At 38.1% G+C, this 23,140-nt stretch overlaps 1 protein-coding gene across 1 annotated transcript; it reads left to right on the plus strand.

The window, feature by feature from the left end:
- Nucleotides 1-14,568: 14,568 nt before the first annotated feature.
- LOC122015378 lies at nucleotides 14,569-18,179 on the plus strand. The gene is made up of 2 exons (XM_042572238.1): nucleotides 14,569-14,686; nucleotides 14,913-18,179. Exon 2 carries the CDS (start codon nucleotides 15,018-15,020, stop codon nucleotides 17,844-17,846), a length of 2,829 nt encoding a protein of 942 aa, XP_042428172.1. The 5' UTR covers nucleotides 14,569-14,686; nucleotides 14,913-15,017; the 3' UTR covers nucleotides 17,847-18,179.
- Nucleotides 18,180-23,140: the final 4,961 nt, after the last annotated feature.

Consider the following 23,140-nt stretch of genomic DNA (forward strand, 5'->3'; position numbering starts at 1 on the left):
AACTTTAACACTATACCAAAAGCCTGAACCCTATAAATAAAATCGTAAAGAAATTTTTAATTATTTTTTAATTTAAAATTTTAAAAAAAATAAATAAAAAAGACGTTGATATTGTGCGCGACGCGCACAATATCAATACTATATATATATATATATATAATTATTATACTACGGACTCTATCCTACATATTCTTACGGACCTACCATGTCACCTTATTTAATTTTTTAATACAATATTTTCTCTCTCTTTTTTTTTATTTCTTCCTTCGTTCTCGCTACAGACTCACCACGCCTCGATTCCAGCCATGATCATGGCCGTGTTGGGCATGCGACGATCACGAGGGATTCCGGACGCGCGTCCATGTTGGGCAGGCGACCGGAATCCTGCCCAACACCTCGTCGCCGCGCATGCACATCGCACCTCGTCACCGTGCATGTTCGTTCTCGCTTGTTCGTTCTCGCTTTTTATTTCTTCTGCTTGTTCGTTCTCGCTACATGCACACCGCACCTTGTTGCCGCGCCTCGCCGCACCTCGTCACCGCTGGCCACCCGCTCGACTTCCGGCCACCCTCCTGGCCGCCGGCCACCCGCTAGGCTGAGCCTCGATTCTAGCCACGATCCGGCGTGATCAGAGCCGTGTTGGGCATGCGCGCGACAATCACGATGGATTCCGGACGTGACCACGCCGGAATTTGAACGTGACCGGCGTGCTCTCTCTCGTTGTCAAACAAGCACATCTGCCAGCAGCAGAAAGCGAGGCATCCATTATCGCAAGCTGCAGCAATCATCCTCTCAGTACCACAATCAAAAACCCAAAAAAAAAAGGCATATCGATCGAGAGCGGACGAATGCATTACTAGCTATCTGCAATACTTGACCTCAAATCCACTGAAGAGGATCCAAAGCTGGGAGCAGTGAGGCATCGAAAAGCAAATATGATATCAAACCCTAAAGCGAGGAAGAAAAAAGGACCGATTCAAGGAAGGAGAGAGGATGATGGCGAGCAGCATCACTTCACCGTCCTTTCATATATCGCAGGAGGGTAGAGCGTTACGGGCGGGTGGCCAGCGGTGATGAGGCGGCGCAAGGTGCGGTGATGAGGTGCGGCGAGGTGACGAGCGAGGCGTGGTGAGTCTGTAGCGAGAACGAAGGAAGAAATAATAAAAAAAAAGAGAAAATATTATATTAAAAAATTAAATAACCGTATACGTAAAAGGCTCTAATATATATATATATATATATATATATATATATATATATATATATATATATATTTTATCAGCTTTGTCCGCAGCATAACAATTCTGTATATATATATATATATATCTTTTACATTTCCTTCTTACAATTATGTCTTTAGTCGATTCAATCATCCTTTAGTTCACTTAGAAAAATTCATGACATTTTCAAAATTTTCATTATTAATATAATTTTGGTCGACTCTGCATCCTAATTGACTCAATTCTTGTAGCCATGAACCACCTTATTCTACAAAGAGAAAATCTTGAGTTAACTCATGACCATTCCAGTCAATTGAAATGCAAAGACAATCGAATCAAGCCATGTTAGCCGACTGAATTATCCTTCAATTTACTCAAGTTAGAACATAATATTTATGCCCATGAACAACAAGCCAACAATCAATTACTGAGTCGACTCGGTTGTTCAGTAAATTCTCTAGTCAATTGAATCTATTCAATTTTAAATTTATTCATCGACTAAAACCCAGAACAACTATTTTCTAATTAAATATACACCTAAATAAAAAAAAATACCCAAAAGTGGCATTTACTCATCATCACTCATTTCACATGTCATCATAAAGGCCTTGAGAAAATAAGATACAACGCTCCTCCCTTGAGTTTTTCTCAACGAGTCTCCAACCCTTTAGAAAAAAATATGATTAATTAAGTTGGATAACGTTGAGTTTGGGATGATCGATCCGACCTTATAGAAGTTTTTCATCAACCACCAAGATAAATCGGGAAGCACTCATAGAGGGTAGTCCAAGAGCCCAGCATCCTTTAGTTGCGTGCCTCATTTGAAGGAAAAATTCCTACAAATTCATCAACTACGGGTGTCTGGATGATCTGCCGCTGCACCATAATCCCGGAAGCTCTCCAACCTTTTAGAGTACCAAGCTTGCCGAGCTTGATCTAGCTTGATTTATGCTCAATCTAAGTTTTTAAGCCATTGAACTAACATGTGGCAAAAGACGATTCGTTCGCTCCCAGCGCCCCAGTTAACCCGTCCCTAGGTTAACACGGAGGAGGTAGCCATTGAACCAACATCCACATAGACATGGAGATCTCCCTGCATAATCAATTTGCTAAGAGTTCACTCATGAATTTCATCATCTTAGCAAAGACCTCTTGGATTTCTAATAATACCTGTTCAACTTTTTTACATATGTCATGACTCCACTCCTTCAAAACTTGCCTATCGTCCAAGAATATCTTGGTGATAGGATATATACTCATAAAGAAATGTTCTAATTTTATTTGATAAATTTTTTAATAATAATTCTTTGCTTGCATGTTATAGATATTTTATAAATATCAAAAATCCCTAAATTATTATTGTATGACTTTAAATATTATATATAAAACGTTATATACAAGAGGATAATATTTAAAGTATGATGATCTAATTTACCCGTAATTAGAAATTAAAGTTGAGATCTTTAATTTAAAATTACTAGCGTGGTTCATTACATTCCAAATGAAACAATTTTATCCTATTGTTGATAATGAGATTATTGTAATGAAAACACTTTATATAATTTGATTATATAGGACTGGAACATGATTAATTTTAAATCTCTAGTAAATTAATTCTGTGATAAATAGATTATTTATTATTAATCATTCTCATATATGAATTGATCTTAATTCTACATAATTAATAGACTCTTATTTATAATATTATATATTTTTTTTACTTATAAAGTGATGACACAAATAAGATAGTGTCAAATAATCTTGATATATTAGAAATATAATAAAATAAATAGCCAGAAATATTAATATACAAGATGGAATACATTTCTTCATAAAGAAATCAGATGACCAGTTCGCTTAAGTGTTGATTTGAGATTTGAATAATAAGAGTGTGATCAGATCATAAATATATTATTCATTAGAAAATCAATGGGACTTAAGGAAAAAAATATAATTAAAGAGGTTAACGAAAATTACATAGCTTTGATTATGAACTATTAATGGAGGATCAAGTTATATGTAACGACTATATTAATGGATTATTCCTTACTCTTGAATAATTTGCTATCTATAATTTCAAGAGTGCAATTCCAAACTTATAGTGGAGTAACTTTAGAATTAATGATATTGGCATACTAATTAAAGAGTTTAATTTAATCAATATTATTGGAGCTCGAGATTATAGGTTCATAGCTCCCCATGCTATCTCCTAATTACATTGAACACCTATGATAAAAGTATTAGATTTATTAACTTAAAATTATTGAATTTTAAGTTACCACACATCCTTAATTGGGTGGGTAAGAAATTATAAATGAAAAATATTTCCTTTTATAATTTTATATTTTCTACCGTTCAATCAATTTTTTGAATTAATTGAATTTTATTATTTTGTGATAAAGATCACAAAATTATATCCATTCCACTTAATAAGTTTTGACTTATTAATATTTACCTTTTCAATGTTTGTTGGATGAACATTTGAACTCAAAGGACATAATAAAAGGATTATGGAAGAGATTTTATTCCCATCACCATTCACATCAAACACTCCTTCAAAAGGGAGTGAATGATATATATATATATATATATATATATATATATATATATATATATATATATATATATATATATATGGAATTGTAAAATAAATCCATAATTCATGATAATTATTGTCTTATAATAAAATAAGAAAAAGGAAGGTAAATTTTTGGATATAATTAACATACATATATATATGGTACATTTATGAATTATATATAAAATTGTGTAGATATCGTATCTTCTCTTATATCACATGTTCATCACATTATTGTATGGAAGGTGAATATTATTATATATAAAATATATATTAGTGATATGGAAAGATCGGATAGATTATGATTTTAAGAAAATTCTTAATAATCATACCAAGTAAAATATACTTCCTTTCTTCTCAAGAGTTAAAAAAATAATAAATTGGGAGATTACAATAATAAAATCAATGCTTTTGAGTGATAAGGAAGGTCAAATAGTTGAGAGACCCATATGTCCGTTCATTGGTACTAGAGAGCAGGTGTGGAAGAACTACGGTGTCAAGGATTCTGCACTATAGGTTATACTTAAGATCACAAATCTTGTCACGGTATGCTTTTTTACATACTTGTTATTATTTTCAATATAGAATTGCATGATGGACAATTTTGAAGAAAATTGCTAAAATATGTGATACAACTTAAGCTTTCGCGGTCTATGCGACCAACACTTGGACTTTTGTCAATACTTTCCACATCTATCAAGAGTTCACTCTTCCAAGAGATCCTCATCTACCAAGAACCTCTTGAATTTTTACCAACACTTGTTGAACTTTTTCACATCCGCTAAATTTCCAATTACCTTAACCAACATGGACTTTGCCAACCTACAATTCTTATCAATTTCTATACTTGCATACTTGGCACTTATCAAATCAGATAGCTGAAGCTGAAGTTGTAGCAATCTACAACCCAAGTACCAGCTCGGCTATGCTTAACCCTAACTTGAACCTTTTACCAATAGTTTGTAAAGTACAATGCTTGTCATGAATGCTTAGGGGATGAGTATGCCAACAATCTCCTCTTTAAGTCAAGCCTCTTAGGGGGTGTTTGGTAGGGGGTTATCGTTGATAAGTTTGATAGGTTATCAACAAAAAACCTCGTTTGCTTTAAGTAATAAGAGACTCCTAGTAATGAACGACTCTCGCAACGTTAGCAATTTGGGAATACAGCCTGAAATCATGACACCTTGGAAGCCTAAGGTTTTTCACAATTCCGGAGTCATCAAATTTTTTCCCAAAATTATCCTATGTAACCCTAACATCTCCCCCGCAGCCTGCCTCCTTCCATCACTCCCTCTGTCTCCACAGTTAAATGAGCCCTACGGTTGTCCCATGCTGAAGCCCCTCTTCCTCCACTGTCGAATGAGCCCCCGTGCCACCACCTTGATCTCTGCTAGTGCCTTTTTGCCATTGTTCCTGTAGGTTAATAATATGACCTTAGATAACTAATATTATTAACAATAACATTCAACGCCTAGGATATAATTGCACCAAAAAAATCTTTATCTACAAACTATACTGAATGATATATATATATATATATATATATATATATAATATTTTTTTTATTAATTAATTAGGTTGCCCTTTGATTTTTGTAACTAAGGAAATTTTCCTTGTGTAACTATTCCGTTATCATATTTTTTTCTCCTCTTAGATTAAAAAAAAACAAAAAAGACATCTCTCATTTTAAAAATAAACATTTAAAAGTTGTACAATTTTAAGTTTATCATCAAAAGAGTGCTCCTAAACTCATCTAAACTGCTAAATCATTAACTTGAAAGGGCAGCCTTGCATATAAAAAAAAAGGAAAAAGAAAAATTGATCAACCCTCAAACAAACAAACATGCTAATGTTGTCTTTTCTCAAACACCACTCATACATCACATTACCCATAGCCGTTTAGAATCTTTCTTTGTTTTTTTTTTTTGGCTTTTGTCATTCCAACCACCACCCAATAAGATTGTCTCAACCTCTCGACAAGTTTAAGTTACTAATTTACACGGGAGGCATCTTTGCATTGTGAACAATCCATCAAATGTCATTGCAAAAAATGCTTGAAAGGTTTTACAATGAAGAGTTAAGGATTTTAATTCATCAAGAGAACTTTTTAGGGTTATATTTGTCTTATATGCTTTGCCCTCATATTAGTCATTCCTTTATTGTAATCCTAGAAGATCCCCTAGTCTTGTAGTTTTGAAAAAAACAAATGCCAGATGGACTTAAACCTATAAAATCACAAAATAAGTAGCAATTATAAATCATGTTGACTCTCATTATGGTTTTAAATTTTTTGTTTTTGTTTTTTGAGTTCTTTAAGCCTATATATCTATTAGTGCAATCGTGCCCTCAATGGTTAGCTTTGACCATTGTTGTGATGTTTGTGCAATGAGTTTAACTTCGATTGTATGTTTGTGTGTATGTGTTTGAGTTATGTAGAAACTTAGCAAGACACATACAAAGCTCGAGAAGTGTGTAACTCGACAAGGTTGAGTGGTAATGATGACTTAGCATGCTTAAGACAACATGCTCAATGGCTTGGAAATTCAATATGTTGGATCGATTAATGAAGATAAATGGGAGTGAATGGCTAATTTTTCATTTGATTTGCTCAATTCTATAATTGTATTAACACACAATAGAAATATAAAACAAACACAAAATATAAACACTTATCATTTTTACATAAACCACTGGTTTCTACTTCATGATCTATGGCTGGTCAATGAGTTACATCTAGAATCCTTCTATACTTTCACCAACTCCAAACCTCTTACAATTTGATCTTACAATAAACAAGAACTTATAATGTTAAATAAAAATAATTTACAACATGTACAAGATAGAGCTCTTCTTTTGGCTTGCTTTCACTTGTTACTTGTATTTTTTTTTTATGTCATTTGAATGCTTATAAGAACTACCAAATTCTCCCCTTAAATAGCTCCTTATTCCCAATGTAACCTGCATCTAGCCAACTATCTAGCTCCCATTGAACACTTGAATTCATTGAGTTGTTTGACAATTACAGCCAATCTTATTTGATCAATGGCTCTCTTCTTGGATTTTTGTTGTTCTAATAGCTAACTATTTTTACTTATCAGGTGACTGATCTTGGCCTCAGTCAATTAATCCACAGACAAAAATATTTAATTCACTACCTACCTAGCTTGAGTTGATTGTCTTGTTAACTCATCCATTAGTTGACACCTTCAGTCGGCTAAATCATCAACTTCGACAACTCTTTAAGTTAAATTCACTTCTAAGTTAAGTTTACCCAAAATTCAAACTACAAGTCACTCAGACTCTTGTCTCACTTATATTTCCCTACCGAGAGGTCATGCCTTTGGGATTCCTTTGCCTTGCTAAGACCTAGTCTCTTGGACTTCTTGGGCAAGAAATCGTGTCTCCAAATTCTCATCTGTTTAATATTAGTTAATTTTCATCTACCAAGATTTCCACTACCAAGAGATTGTCTTCAGAACTTCACCAATTATACAGTGTCACCCTTGATTCAGCAAGACTTTGACATTCCAAGAGACCTAGCCTTGGCTTTCAATACAACCTTAGTTTTTTGTTTTGATTATTATCATTGTACAAAACTTTTTAAAAGAGGTTTATTTCCTTCAGTAAGGAGAAAAATAGAGAGTTTCGAGGGATGACTCATCTTACAACTTCACAAGTTGTGGAGTAGGAACTTAAGGATTTTAAACTATATTGAATTAATTTATATTAGCTTATGCTTATTGTTTTATATTTTCAATGCTTTTTCTTGATTAACTAACACAAATATTTTAAGTCTTATATTTGCATTGAAAATTCTTTTGAGCTTCGGACCTATTCGTATTCACCCCCTTGCCAGAATCACCACTAATCCTAACAAAAATCTCCTTTTTGGATGTAGGAAAACCCTATACAATAGAAATACTTCTCTACACACGATATACGAACAAAGTATAAGAGTGAAGTTTTACTAAAACTTGTAGAAGAGACCTTCAAATAGTTCTTAGTTACTTTTATCTCAAGTAGATGCAGTAGAAAAGTGGATATAATGTTTGCACATGGATACCAAGAATAAGCACAACTATTGCTTATATAGATGAACCTCACATGGGCATCCAAAAACCACAATTTAGTATACTAAAAACCATCTTCAATTGATTGGAACTCAATTAAAATAGTTGTTGACAACTCAACTAGATCCTTTTTCAATCGACTTAAGTTTACTAAAGAGCACTTTATATTGAGCAGGGATCCTCTAGTTCAGAATCTCTGGACCAATTCTGGACTCCTCTCCATTCATTAGTAGGGTAAACTATACTCTACCTATTAAATAGGTGGGATTCGACTCACCTCACTAATGAACTTACAGAGCTTCCCTAATCTAAAAGATCCTGGACGAGAGGATTTGCTCTACTCTATATTTGAGAAGGGAGTCTTAAGTCGATTAAGTAGTTAAGTCAACTCATTAATCGACTAGAATCACTTTCAGTCAATTCGACCTACATTGAGATCGTGACTTTACTTGCTTACCCCTTCATAGGCCTTCTTAAAGCTTCAAGATTGAGCTTGGTCATTGAGTACAACTAGAACTCCTTATTCCTTGGTTAGAGGTTCTCTACAAGGCCATATTAATACAGTCACACAATCTCTCACAAATCATTATCTTTAAGACTTTATTGATTTGCCCAAAGACTCCATGTCTTTAGAACTTCTACCCAAAAGTTGTTTAGAGGACTTGCATATGTACCCAAAAGTCACACCTCCCGAAACTTCCTTTGCGTGCTTGCCCCAAATCCTTCTTTTAGGATTTCCAATATCCAAGGATCAACCTACAAAACTTCCTCTATTTGCCCCCCAAAAAACATATTTTTGGAACTTCTAATGCTCAAAGATTTAGAATTTTCTTTGCCCAAAAGTTGTGCTTTTAGGACTTCACCAATTGCCCAAAGGCCTCGCTTTTAGGACTTTTGGTCCATCAAATGTCTCATACCATCCTTTACTTATATCAACCAAACTCTATGTGGAGCCTTTTGTGTCTCTACAAATTCAATGCACATGTCAGATAAAAAACAACACACCTAATTTAAATTCTTTGCCGCACATCAAAATATTTTGGTTGAACTCGATTGCTTTAGGGTTAATTATTCCAATAATTTATATTCATCATCTTTCTCACATAATTTGCCAACTCATTGATAAATCATTGTTACTTAGAATCTTGTATAAGCTTTAAGGAGTCTTCTTCTAGACCTTTTTTTTTGCAATAATTATTTTTTACTTATCCATTTTTTTTGACGAAAGTTGTAGTTTGCTTTTCTTTTAGCAATTGACTAGACAACTTATGCAATTCTATGTCACAAAAGAATTTATCTAATTTAGCAAGTGATAAATCCTAAGAGCAAATTTTGTATATATCTGCCATGTGTATTAGAAGAGAAGTCTTGATGCAATGGTAAAGTTGTTACCATATAACTTGGTTATGAGTTCAAGTCGCTAAAATAGTCTATTACAATGCATGATAAAATAGCATATAATAAACTCAATGTGATCGACTCTTTTTTAGAATTCCACATCTACGAGAGTTTTGTACACCAAACTATCCTCTTTTTATTTACCATGGATACCCAAAGTGAAATTCATAAGAAGATTTATGCATACCTCATGTTATCTCGGTTGTCAACGAATTCTTCAATTTTTGTGAAGTCCATTTATAATCTCCTTAAATTGTTCAGAATTATGCTAACAGATTCTCTATCTTTATTTGGAAGTTCTATAATTGACTCATTAATAAAGCACACTTAGCTATGTTGGAGGTAGGCATACATTCTTTTAACTCCATGAGTTTGTACTAGGGTTCTTTCATGCTTGTAAAAGGTCCAAACTTAATTGACCTATTGACAACTCACAATATAAGGTGATGGTAGCTTTCACATTGGCTTTTATTTCCTCTTTTAGCTTGAATACTCCATTATTTATAGGGTATGAGATCTCAAATTTATTGATGGGTGGCTCAAATTATTAATCATGTTTAGTGGTTAAGGTATGAGGTGTTGTCACATGAGGTCTTGGAATCAAAACTTGACGTGTCCGAGCATGCCTCCTCTCATGCCTTACCACCTGCACTAATGGCTAGAAGTCACCCGTATATCTCTTTCGTGTTGGCCTAGGGATAGGTTGGTGGGGGTGCTGAGGACGAGTGAATCACCTTTTGCCACTTGAATTATATCATTAAAAAATATTGCATTTTAGATTTTTTTAAAATATGAAAAGTTTACCCTATCAAAAAATAATGACCTTGTTGTATTGATATCCTCTTGCAATGCCATCTCCATTGATTTGTTAGATCAGATTTACAAAGAGATCTACATTGATACTAATTGATGTGACAAAAGGAGTGAAACTGACAAAGCTTGAAATTTAACTCAATTTGAATACTTTTGTATAAAAATACAAGGCTCACAACTCCCTTCATCAAAACCCAAAAATTAGCACACTTTTGGATTCTATCTATTGTACCCATTTTGATCCACTTAAGAACTTAATTTTTATTAGCACACTATAAAATTCTCTAAGATAAAATTGGAAATTTCATTGTTAAGATATCACTATAACTAAAAAATATTCTAAATTGTCAACTTTACCGTGGTTAGATTAACTACCATTCCAATCTAAGTTGATACATACTATATCCATGAAATTACACTCTTAGGAACCCAATACTTATTGGAACTCCTTGGATGCACCATGTACTTTAGAAATAACCTCCTTAGATACCTTTCTAATCACTTTTTTAGACTTCTTAGAAGTCATAGTTATACTAGTTTCATCAAGATCAATACTAGAGATAGCCTTCTTTACAATCTGGACTTGACTCCCATATCTAAGATTTTTTCCGTAGTTATATGGAACCTTATCATAGGATGACACACTATCCTTAGACATTGTTTTGTGACTCAATCTCTTCTTGTCCTTAGATATTTCTTGCCTACCTAGTCGTAGTCTTTGTTTCTTTGACCCATTAACCTCACTTGTTATTTCCTAAGGGTCTTTTCAAATTTAATAAATCTGAACCTCAAAACTTAATTTTCCACCTGTAAATTCTTAATTCTTGATTTTTCATATTTGCCTTGGTCATTTCTCTTTCTAGGCATATGCCTATTCTTTTTAGGGTTCTTTGTCTAGATTACTCCCTTCATTTCTATCCTTAGATAAGATAGTTCTAGTATAATATGATTTAAAAATTATCTTTAGATTTATCATACTTTCTCTTTGTATGATAATAAGCACTAAATTCATAAAACTTACTTCTAGCATGTTTCTTCCCTTAATTTTGAACTTCCTCCCTTGTCTTTACTTGGATGTCTCCCTCTTGGATATTGATTCCAGTAGTGTTTTTGTTGGTTGAATGAGAAGTATATTATATGATCCTTGCCCTTCTATATCAAGGGGTTGACTTCCTTTTGACTTGGATGTCACTAGAACTTTCTTCTTTGTCAATTTTTTATACTTGCTTTTATCGCATTATTTTTCCTACACTTAAAGTAAATAATATGAGCTTTATTTTTAATAATTAAAATTATTATACCTTCATGAGTTAGACTCTCTATGCTTGTCGAGGTGACATTAGCCTTCCTATTGACTTTGGATCTTGAGGGTTCCTTTGGTTTTAACATTAATTGTTTATCCTTCCCCTCACTTCTTGAGGTAGATGTTTCTTCATCTTCCTTCATCTTGGTTGTCGAGCATCTATCAACCTCTAAGTCCACTTGTTTTAGGGTCAACGAGTCTCCTTCCTTGAGCTTGTCTTCACTTTGCATTTAGATGGATCTTCATTTCTCTAGATATCCATTTGGAAGAAGATCTATGTTCTTGCCTTCCATTGAGCAAAGCCTTCTAATTCGAAAGGCGGTGGAAATCAAATGGCATAGACAAAGTCATCTCCGACCTCCATTGTGAAATCATAGCTTCCTCTAGCATGAGTTGTTCCGATAGTCAATCTGATGAATAACGACTTTGCTCTGATACTATTTGTTAGGTATCAGAGGGCTCAAAATCACACCTTCCTCTAACACTATGCTCCATCGGTTGTGAGTTCTTCAGGGTTGTCCGGTTCTGATACCACTTGTTGAGGTAGATGACGTCGCTAAAAGGTGTGAATATTGATTCTCTTTGATTCGATCAATTGTTTGTGTGCTTGTCTATAAAAGATTAATACACATCAAAAATAAATACAAGAAGTAAAAAGTAAGTACAAGAACACAAGATTTTATATTGTTCGGAACCTTTGGTTCCTACTCCATGACCTACCATTATAGCAATAACACTACTATCTTTCTCGTTATCAGATACTTTAATTAGGATAAGCCTCTTAAATTTATATTCTTTACAAGCAACAAAAACAAAGATATAATAAAGAATATAAACAATACAAATGAAACATTTTACAAAAATGAATCTCACTTTGATTGCTTTGTTATTGGTTTGTATTGCCTTTTGAAGGTCTAAACATGCAACAACACTCTCCTCTATACCCCTAAGAATCGACATTGAAGACGTCTATGAAACCTTCCTTTATAACATTTAGGTCGAGGTTTATGTTCTCCTAATAGTCAATTGATAGCGCACATTAGTTGATTGATCCATTGAATTTGATTGTTTTACCTCATAACGACTCTTTCTAACTCAACTTTGACCATATCAGTCAATTGCTCATTACTAACAATTGGTTGCTACCTAAACAATTGAGTACTGTAATCAAGTTTTATATTTGCTTGAACAATGATAGCAGTCGACTGCTCTACTCTACCAATCAACTAATGATAATCAATCAAGTTGATCAATCAAGTTTCAGATAATCTATTTCCTCCAATAGTGTTATTAGTTGATTGCTCATACCCAACAATCAACTAATATATAATAAACCCTCCTTAAATCCCCTCAAACCTCAAACCTCAAACTCAAGGAGTTTAGAGGTCATCAGTCAATTGCTAGTCCATAGCAATAGACTAATTCTTCTATTCGAGTCTTACCAAAGCTAGGTTCTCACATTGCCTAGTATCGGACCTACTAGGACTTCTCTCACTTAAAATATGTTCATCTTTGATCTACCAAGATTTCATCCACCTGACATATGATTAATCTTAACCTACCAGGACTTTCCTTCTCGTGTCAAGTATTTGATCAACCTTACCTGTCAGGATTCCATCATTGTCAAATATTTGATCCTCCTTAGACATGTTTGAACTTTTTATCTCATGTTAAGTATTTAGTTAACTTTAACCTACTAGTACTTTACCATTGTCAAACATCTAGTCCTCTTTGACTTGTTTGCACTTCTCATCTCTTGCCTAACATCTGGTCTTCCACGACCTATTAAGGCTTCCATCCATGTGTCAAGTGTCCAATTTTTCATGATACACTTGGACTTCACCTATCTCATGTTAAGTGGTCTTCCATAACTTACTTAGACTTCACCCTTGCCAACTCTCTACTAGACTTCTGACCGCCAAATGTCTGATCAACCATGACTCATTTAAAATTTTCCGCTTGTCAACTCCTTGTTAGACTTCCAACCATCAAATATTTGATTAACCATGATTTAGTTAGATTTCTCCATTATTAAGTATCTGATTAACTTTGAGTTATTTGACTTTTTGTTCAATCAATAATAGTTTTTTATTGAACTAGGTAACACCAAACTTGGGGCCGACCCGACCCTATGAAAAATTTTCACCAACCATTAGGATAAATCGGAAAGTGCTCGTGACAGACAGTTCAAAAGCCCAACATTCCGTGGTTGCACACCCCATTTGGAAAAAAAACTCTTGTCAATGCCTCGTAACTGAGGATCGAACCACGAATACTTATGTGACAACTTGACGACCTTCCATTGCACCATAGCCCTGAGGCTGACGGGTAGTCCAAAAGGCCAACATCCCGTGGTTGCGTGCCCTATTTAGAAGAAAAATTCCTGCCAATGGTTTGTAGCCGGAGATTCAACCGCGGATGCCTATGTGATAACTTGACGCTCTTCCACTACATCATTAGCCCCGTGGCTCAATCAATAAATTTATTGATAAATATTGAAATTCAACTTGAATGAATCCAAATTTGATCAAGATTACTAGAGGTTAATTGCTTCAATAATTTATAGATAATTCTTTTATTTATTAGTTAACATTAGAATGACTGATATGGTTCCATGAAAATTTTCTATCGATTATTAAGATAAATTAAAAAAATACTCACAATGAATGATTCATTAGTCCATTATTTTTAGGTCAATTGTTTATTAAAAAATTTCATTTATTAATTTGTCGAATTAAAACTTGATCATTAGATGTTTGAAAAACAAAGGAGATGTGGCATCATTTGTCTTCAGATAATTTAGTGATAATTCATGTGACAAAAGATAATTCACTCGCCCTTATATTCTGTCAATCCATCCTCAGATCAATACGGAGGAGGTAAATCACAGATGACTACTAATCATTAGAGCATGGGAAATATATGCTCGGACACGTCGAGTTTTGACCTCAAAATTTCATATAATAACACCTCATGTCTACAATTTATTGATAATTTAACATGATTTGCTCACTCAGCGCCCCGTCAATTTATTGATAATTCATAATCTTTATTCAGCGTTGCGTTTTAAAAATTTTAGTTAGCAAATTAGAAGTCGCAGTGCGACCCCTGACCCGTGACGTTATCACCCGATCCAAGTCGGGGCAACCTTGGCTTTCCGCGGTTCGACTCGAAACTCGAATGGTATTCTCACGTCCCTCGCTCGTGACTCGACCTTTTGGATCCTTCTTGTTCCAATCCGCCTTCGACGCTTCTGCCGCCGTCTTTCTTTCGTCGATTCAGCAAAGCGGCGATATCAAGCAAGGTAAACCAGGCATGCAATTGGGATTAATCTTGATCTGTTTGATTGTAGGAGTTCGAATTCCACTTGAATGGCTTGTTCCTTCATTGAATTGATCGCGTTTTAAGATCTGGCTTTCGTTTTTCACCCTATTTTTCTGAGAGATATTCTAGGGTTTTTTTTTTTTTTTTTTGGCTATGCGTGTTTTGTTCTTGCGCTAGGTTTTATTGCTTATTCCGTGTTGGTCTAGATTGGAATCGATTGGCGAGCTCGAGCAAAGGCGGCGGCTTCAATCACAATTCCATTCCGAGCAGACGAGCGCGTGGCAATTAGATTTGGATTGGACGGACGAGTAATGGGAGTTGCAACAAGGCTCGGCCATCCTAATCTCATTGGTGAACAAGCGAAGGAATTGGAGATGGAAGCCCCGGGCATCGATACAGTGATACAAGGTAGCATTGCTGACGGAGACATGAATGGGGTAGTTGGATATGGACAGGGGCGACATTATAGCCCTGTTCTTCACGATGTGAAGCCAACGCACGAGGCTTGTGCACCTGGCCTGCAAATGAATCTTATTGACGGGAATGGCACTGTAGGTAAAAGTAGTTTTATGGATTTTGCACAGTTGGTGAGCAAAGATGATAGTGTCAGTCATCATGCTTGTTTTAATACTAGTATCGAGTCAGTTACCAAGGGTGATCAAAATTTGAATGTCTGTAGACAAGAACTGATGCCTAAGAGGAAGAGAGGAAGGCCTCGGAAATTATTAGTTATGCAAAATCCTATTGATTCAGAGATTGCCGCTGGTGCTGATAGAGTGACAGGCAACCATTCTTTAACAGTAAGCGAACATGAACCTATAGCAAGCGGAAAGAGGGGACGGCCTAGGAAACCCACTTATAAAGGAGATTCTTTGAGTTCTGTTGCCACCCCCCATGTTAATATAGAGATTAGTAGCATTGCTATGGGAGTAGACAAAGAAAATATAACAGCAAAGAGGAAGAGGGGAAGACCTAAGAAGTTGATAGATGCAGAAGATGTTAATTCAGAGGTTTCAGCTTCTGTTGCTACAAACGCAGGTGACAGTTCTCTGATGGAAACTGAGCAAACATTGACTGCAAAGAGAAAGAGGGGAAGGCCTAAGAAGTTGATAGATGCAGAAGATGCTAATTCAGGGATTTCAGCTTCTGCTGCTACAAATGCAGGTGACAGTTCTCTGATGGAAACTGAACAAAAATTGACTGCAAAAAGAAAGAGGGGAAGACCGCCAAAATTGATAAATATACAAAATGTTGTAAGCTCAGATGTTGCACCAAATGTTGGTATTGAGACAAGTAACATGTCTTCAATGTCACTGGAACAAGAATTGATTGTAAAGAAAAAATGGGGAACGCCTCGGCTTTCTTTTGTGGAGGATAATGAGCGTGTTGTGTATCAGTGTTCCTTTCAGGATGGGGATAGTTTTGCTTCTGCTGATTTGGTGTGGGGTGAAGTGAGGATGCACCAGCAGTGTCCTGGTCAGATATTTCATTCCTCCACTGCATCAGAAGCTGCATTAGACCTTCAGAAGATGGATCATCATCCGGTTGCTTGTTTTCAAGATAAAACATTTGCCTGGTGTGATGAGTCACAATTGAAGCACTTCCAGACACACTTATCACAAATGGAGAAGCAAAACTGTACAGATGGATTTGAAACTACCATGAATACTGCAATTGAAGACGTGTCAAGGCATGTTGTGTTGGGGTCAACATGGCAGTGTTTCATTGATGAAGCTTCTGCGTGCCTCAAGAAACCAAGGATTGAGAATTCAGGGATACAAGTTGGGAAATGTTGCTACAACATTGACAAGGCACGTATTGTTAGCTCTTTTGAACCTCTTAATCTTCTCCACTATATCCAAGCACTAGCATGTTCCCCATATGCAAGGTTTGATAGATTAGAACTTGGGATATGCAAGTCACAGTTGAAGTCCTTTTATCACTCAAAAGGATATTCTGAACTTCCTGTATTTGTTCATGGTGAAGGATTGGTTGATAATATTGAGGATTCGCCTTCTAATAAGAGAAATTCTAGTGAAGAAAGTGCTGACCCCTCAACTCTGATATCTTTAGCTGCTACTTCTTGGATGGGAAAGTCAACAACAATGAAAAGCTCATTTAGACGGGAAAAACTAAACATTGTGCAATGTAGAAAAAGGACTGAATTCATGGATAAGAGAGATCATTATGATGCTAGATTTGATGTCTCATCTCATGGAAACTCTGAGGTTGCTGTATTGGATTCTAAATTAGAGAAAAGAAATGATAAAAATCTTGGGGATTTGATAATTAGCTATTCAAGATCTAATCCTGCAAGACAGCCTGAGGTTTTGATCAAAAGTGTCACAAATGAGTATTCCACCCCAACTGAGATGCTTGGACAGCTCTATATATCCGCAAGTAATCCTCTGGAGGAATACAATTTTCTGCCTACAATAGTGACTTTCTTTGCTGATTTTAGAAGCTGGGTTGTGTCTGTTTTGTCAGCAGAAGAAAAAAATACAGACAAACTTGCAGTTAAATGGGATATGAGGAAATCCATAAACGTCAGTTCAGAAAATATGTCGGCTTTCATGCAAGATTCATACTGGTCCGACATAATTGTCAGCTGTGAGGAAGAACTGGCATCAGGTTGGAAAATAACCAATGAATCTCAAAGGATGCAGCAAAGAGAACGCCATGGACATGAACCATCATTTTCTCTTCCCTTCACTTCCATACCTTATAGTCGACCACATTTGCAATATGGTTCCTCAAATCAAAATGATATGCACAAAATGGATGTTCAAAAAATGAATGAGCGTGTTTTAGAGGATGGTCCAAGATATGGCAATAACTTGCAGGTATCTGAAGATGGAAAACCCACAAGCAATTTGATGAAGGCTGCTGATGAGTTCATCCCCACAGCATTGATTTTGAGCTTTCATGAAGCAGATGATATTCCTGCAGAAACTGATCTTGTTAGGATATTTGGGCAATATGGGCCTCTTATGGAAGCAGATACAGAAGTTAAACGGTCAGACAAACATGCTAAAGTTGTTTTCAAGAAGCGTAGTGATGCGGAGGCAGCTTTATGCAGTGCAGGGAAATACAGTTTCTTTGGACCCACCCTCGTGAGTTACAGGCTTAGGGCTTTGTAGCTAGCATCAAAAGATCCTTGAGGTAGCATTCAGTTTTGCTCATAATATCCAATTGCTTGTTGAAGCTCTACCTCTAAAATGTTCCATTACTGACATCACACTTCAAACCTGTTCGTCCATTGTGTGAATGAGATTTATCTAAATGAGTTGTTGGGCTGGTTAGCCAGATGCTTTTTGGTTTTTGTTTTTCAATAACTACCTTTTGACCTGTATTTTAGACTTCTTTGATCGTTGAGAGTTCAGGATGTACAACCTTTTTATTTCTATATGGTTCATACTAAAACTTGCACATTAATCTAATTTATCCATTATATAGTTTAACGTTTTTGTTCAGAGGCCTCATTGACCCTCTGGGGATAGTTTTTCTTATGGTAAAGATTGGTTTGAATGCTTATGTAAAATTTAAGAGTTTAGGCTGATATTCTGGATACGAAATGTATAGTTTTAATCAGCTGCTCATTTTCTTTGACAAACGAGCATTGATGTGGTCCCTAGAATTAATATTAGAGAATTTTCTATTTCTTATTTTTAATAAAAAGTAATTTTTGTTTTGCTAGGCTTTGAACATTTTATTAAGAAAATACTTTTAAATTTGTTCAATGCTTGTTGCAATGAAAAATTATTTACTGAACCGCACACCATTTGACTTTCACAAATATTCAAATTATGTATCATTTTTTTAAAATTTTATCAAATCTCACACTTCTTTTTTAAAATACTTTTTTAGTCCTTGTTGTTCACACCGAATTACAAAAATTTCATCCAAGTCGCTACCTATGCAACTAAGTATGAAGATTAAATGCATTTTTAAAAAATTTCATTTTACACAAATTGTCATCTATGTTGCTATCCTAAACTCTTGTTTCAATAGTTAAAAAAAAAATACATTTCTTTCAATCCTGTATCATCGACGACATCTAAAGCTTGCAATCTTTATCGACGTCTCATTGTTTGTGTAGCGCAAAAGATAAACTTTTCTGTCAAAAACTTTGACCTGCTATTTCACATGTAGATTTTATTTGTCTTCTACGAATGTATATTTGTCTTGTTTCTATATTTAGGGTTATCACAATTCATCTTCTCAATATATATGGAATACACATCTTCTTGTATTGTTAATGTATTGTTTTCACATTTCCTATAAAATAGAAGTGTTTGATATCCAATGATGCGTGTTATTCAATTCTTATCTAATAAGTACATCCACAACACTTGCTCCAATAGGTCAAAAATTTCTATTTTTTTCTCAGTCTTATGTACTTTGGATACAAAGTCACTAATGAACTTAGGTTTATTAAATTTACTCAACAATAGTACCTATGCATATCGAGAACTCTCCTAAGTCTAATCATTTTTAAAGTCTTATGATTCTTGATCCTGTCCGAAAGCTGAACCAACGGACGTTGGGCACGTGGCGCTCTTCGAGTCACTGACGTGGATCTCCGACCGATCGTACGGTCCTCCGGCGAACTTGCACAGAAGTCGGGCCGGGAAGGGGTTCCCGGCGGCGACCCTCCGACGCTCAAGTCAGGCAAAGCTCAACAAGGAAGTGGCTACAAGAATCGTAGAATGTGTACCTCCGTCGAAGGATGAGAGCCTTTATATAGGGCTGTGGAGGAGTGGGTGCACTCATACCGAGGTGTACACGTGTCCTCAGCCCATACCCAAGTAAAGGCCTGTCAGTGAGCTTACCTGATCCCATACTGCTACAGTCCAAGCACGTCTTCAATAGGACAACGGAACCCCTGGTCGTAAGATTTGGAGTATGGCCGAATTATAGAGCATGCCCGCTGTCAGAAGATGTCCCTTGTCCTTTTCTCCTTACTCCTTGTCGGGCGTCCGACAGGCCAGCATTCGCCTTACGTCCGGCCGGTGATATATAGTGGTCTACTTGGGGGATTCTTGATAACGTGTTCTGTGGAGACTGTTAGCAGTATGCTACCTTACGTCTTTGGCCGAGCGTGACATCCGCTCGGCCCTGCGATCCTGTTCAATGAGCGTCAGAACCCCGACTCCTGCCGGGGCGCCTTTTGTCATCAGTCAGACACCGGTCGACCGGCCGGACGGTCGGTCCACCCTTCTCCGGCCGGCCTATCGATCCACCCTTTGCTTGGACTTTCGGTCGGGCCACCCTTCTCCGGTCGGCCACCTGGCCTTTTGACTTCCACGTGGCATTGACTCCCCAGAACGGGGGTCCCCTGTTCTTACCACCGGATCACTTGCCTCCCCTTCAAGTCTAGTCGAAGGAGGCGATTAGTCCGACTAACTGGACTGCTAGCCTAGCCGGGCGGCTCCTTCAGGCACTCCTCCTCCGCTCGGCTTTCCGCAGGGATGGTCGTAAGGTTAGTCAACAGCAACCTTCCTCGAATCTCCTCGTAATCTGCGCTAATCTTCGACATTAAGGCTAAGCATGCGCTCATTAAATGTCTCGAATGGCTGAATGCCACGTGGCGTACTGTCGTCATCGTACGGCGGCGGCGTGGTACTTTGATGGGATCGAGGCGGTTCAAAATGGACGGCGTGATGTGTGCTTTGATTCCCGTGACCTGGATTCAACGGTGGAGGCCGCTCGGCCTCCGCCATATAAAATCTTCGTTCTCCCCTATTCTCCTCATTTGCTTTCGCGACTTCTACCTTCGTCCCTGGTGTTTCGGTGCTCCGGCGATTCCATTCCTGCTCTCCGATGCTCTCCGGCGCCTCTTCCTTGATCCTTTTCCTCGCAGTAAGGTTCTATATCTTTTCTTCCTTATTTCCGGTGTTTGCTCCTCATTTCTTTCCCCGGTTTCAATCCTTGGGGCCTCTTTTCACTTGCTGTCGTCTTTCTTCAACCTTTCTGCCTTTTTTATTTCTCCCGATCGGATCATGGCTAGTTCTTCTCATCCTGAAGACCAGTCCCTCGGCCCATGGTACACCACCATGCAGTCCCGATTCGACCAGCGTGATTTTGATGTTTTGACAGACAATTTTGACATCCCTGGTAATTTTGAACTTCTTTTAGCCGGTCCCTCCGCTCGGCCACACAGGCCGCCGCGCGGAGCTTTCTGTGTCTTCCGCGATCAGTTTACCGCTGGTCTGCGTTTCCCTGTACATCCTTTCATTATAGATGTTTGTAACTTTTTCGGTGTTCCGCTCGGCAGTCTAGTACCCAACACTTTCCGCCTCCTCTGCGGGGTTGTTGTTTTGTTCAAAATCCACAACATTCCCCTCCGACCGGACGTCTTTTTTATTTCTATTACCCCAAGCAGTCCGAGCCGGGCACCTTCATGTTCCAAGCTCGGCCCGACCTAGTCTTCTTTAACAAACTGCCTTCTTCCAATAAACATTGGAAGGAGTATTTTTTCTATATCCGTATGCCCGAGCAGGCCAACTTCCGGACCAAGTGGCAGGTCGACCTACCCCCCACTCCTGAGCTGAAGAAATTCAAGACCCGACCGGACTACCTCCATGCTGCAAATATGCTAGCCGGTCTACGGCTCGACATCAATAAGCTTCTTCACGAAGGAGTGATGTACATCTTCGGTCTGAGTCCCATGCGGACTCCCCTTCCGAGCAGCTTCGGTAAGAATTTAACTTGGGCATATACTTTGATTGCCAACTGATTTTTCTTCTTTCCTATACAGCGTGCATCGTCATGGAGTCGGTAATGGTCGGCATTTTGAAGAGAAAAGCGGCGGCGCTCGAAGCCGCGGCAGCCAAGGAAATGGAGACGCTCGGCATCCAGCCGGTCGGCTCGCACGAAGAAGAGAGCGGGACACATGCTGGGGAGTCGGCCGCTCAGGCTTCTCTCCCAGAGCCAGCGGCTGGGGCAACCCTCATCCAGGAGCCCTCCGCTCGGGGTGACGGCTCAGCTCCAGAAGAAGAGCAGCCTCATCCGAAAAGGCGCCGAGTGGAGACTCCAGTCCGCTCAGCCACATCTGCTGTTCAACCCTCCGCCCGAGCCACTGCAAATGCTCGCGGAAAGGCTCCAGAGATTGAAGCCATTTCATCCTATCGGACTCCTTCGGAATGGGACGAGCCGGAGGTCCCTATTGAGGCTATTCCGGTCAGCACCCTTCCGCCCCCTCAACCAGTTAGGCGTTCAACCATCCACTCTCAATTTTCGGCGCCGGCCTCTGATCCTCTTCCGGAAGCCGGTCGGACGACCCAAGGTCATGGTCGTACAATACGAGTCAGTCTTCATCTTCTCACGGAAGAACTACTGCCAGAGGCTGACCAACCAACAACGCCCGAGCATACCATCACTTTGAAGGGTCCACTAGCTGAGATGTGGGCCGACGCTCGGGCAAGCGTCGCGTTAATCCCCCTCCGAAATTTGGCCAATAGCCATATGCAGCAAGCCACGGGGGTAAGTTTATTTTCTCTTTTTTTTGTGTTTTGTATGCATTCCTTCCGATCGGCTAATAACAACTTCTTATTTCTTTTGTCAGAGATGGGTGGAGGAGATTGCTATCTCCAACCGTCTGACCTTGGTAGATGAAGAACTAAGGCAACTGAAGGCGGCCGTCGGTCCGTCCGGCTCTAAAGGCCCCTCCTATTCTGAGCTGCAAAAGGAGTTGAAGAGAGCTCAAGATTTACTGGCGGCCGAGCAGAAAAAGACAGCCGATCAGGCCCATGCCTTGGCCGAGTCCGAGCGACAAGTCAAGTCGCTCGACACAAAAATAACCTTGGCCACCACTCGAAAAAACACGACCATTTCCGACTTGGAGAAGAAGAATGTGGAGGCTCGGGGCCTGGAGTTGAAGGTAAAGGAGCTGACGGAGCAGCTTGATAGAGAGAGGGCGGGCCGTTCGGCCGACGCGGACAAGCTTCAAAATCTGAAGGATTCCCTTACTGCGTCCCAGGCGGCCTTCAAAGAATATCAAGAGGCCGAGCCGAGTCGGGTCGTTGCCTTAAGACAGAGCTACATCCGGTCGCCTGAATTCTCGGAGAAAATCTGCGAGCGGATGTACACAGCCTTCGACTTGGCTATGACCGCCACCACTACGTATCTGAAGTCTAAGGGTCTTCTTCCGGAGTCCACTACTATTCCGGCCGGCGATCAAGTGGCGCTCCTGGACAACATTCCCAAGGATCTTTATGATTACATAGAGTAGATATTTTTGTATGTAACACGACCGCTCGGCCAAAAATGATCCTTTTTTGTACTTAGGCTGCTCGGCCTAAAGTTTTATTTTTAATGCAATGCTTTCCTTTCGCGTACTTTGTCCTCTTGCTAGTCAATGTGTGTTGTCCGCTCGTCTCTTATCACACCTCTAGTATCCAAAAGGGATTTTTACGAAGTAATTGGCGTGACC

The sequence above is a fragment of the Zingiber officinale genome, chromosome 8B (genome assembly GCF_018446385.1).
Source record: "Zingiber officinale cultivar Zhangliang chromosome 8B, Zo_v1.1, whole genome shotgun sequence".
NCBI lineage: Eukaryota > Viridiplantae > Streptophyta > Magnoliopsida > Zingiberales > Zingiberaceae > Zingiber > Zingiber officinale.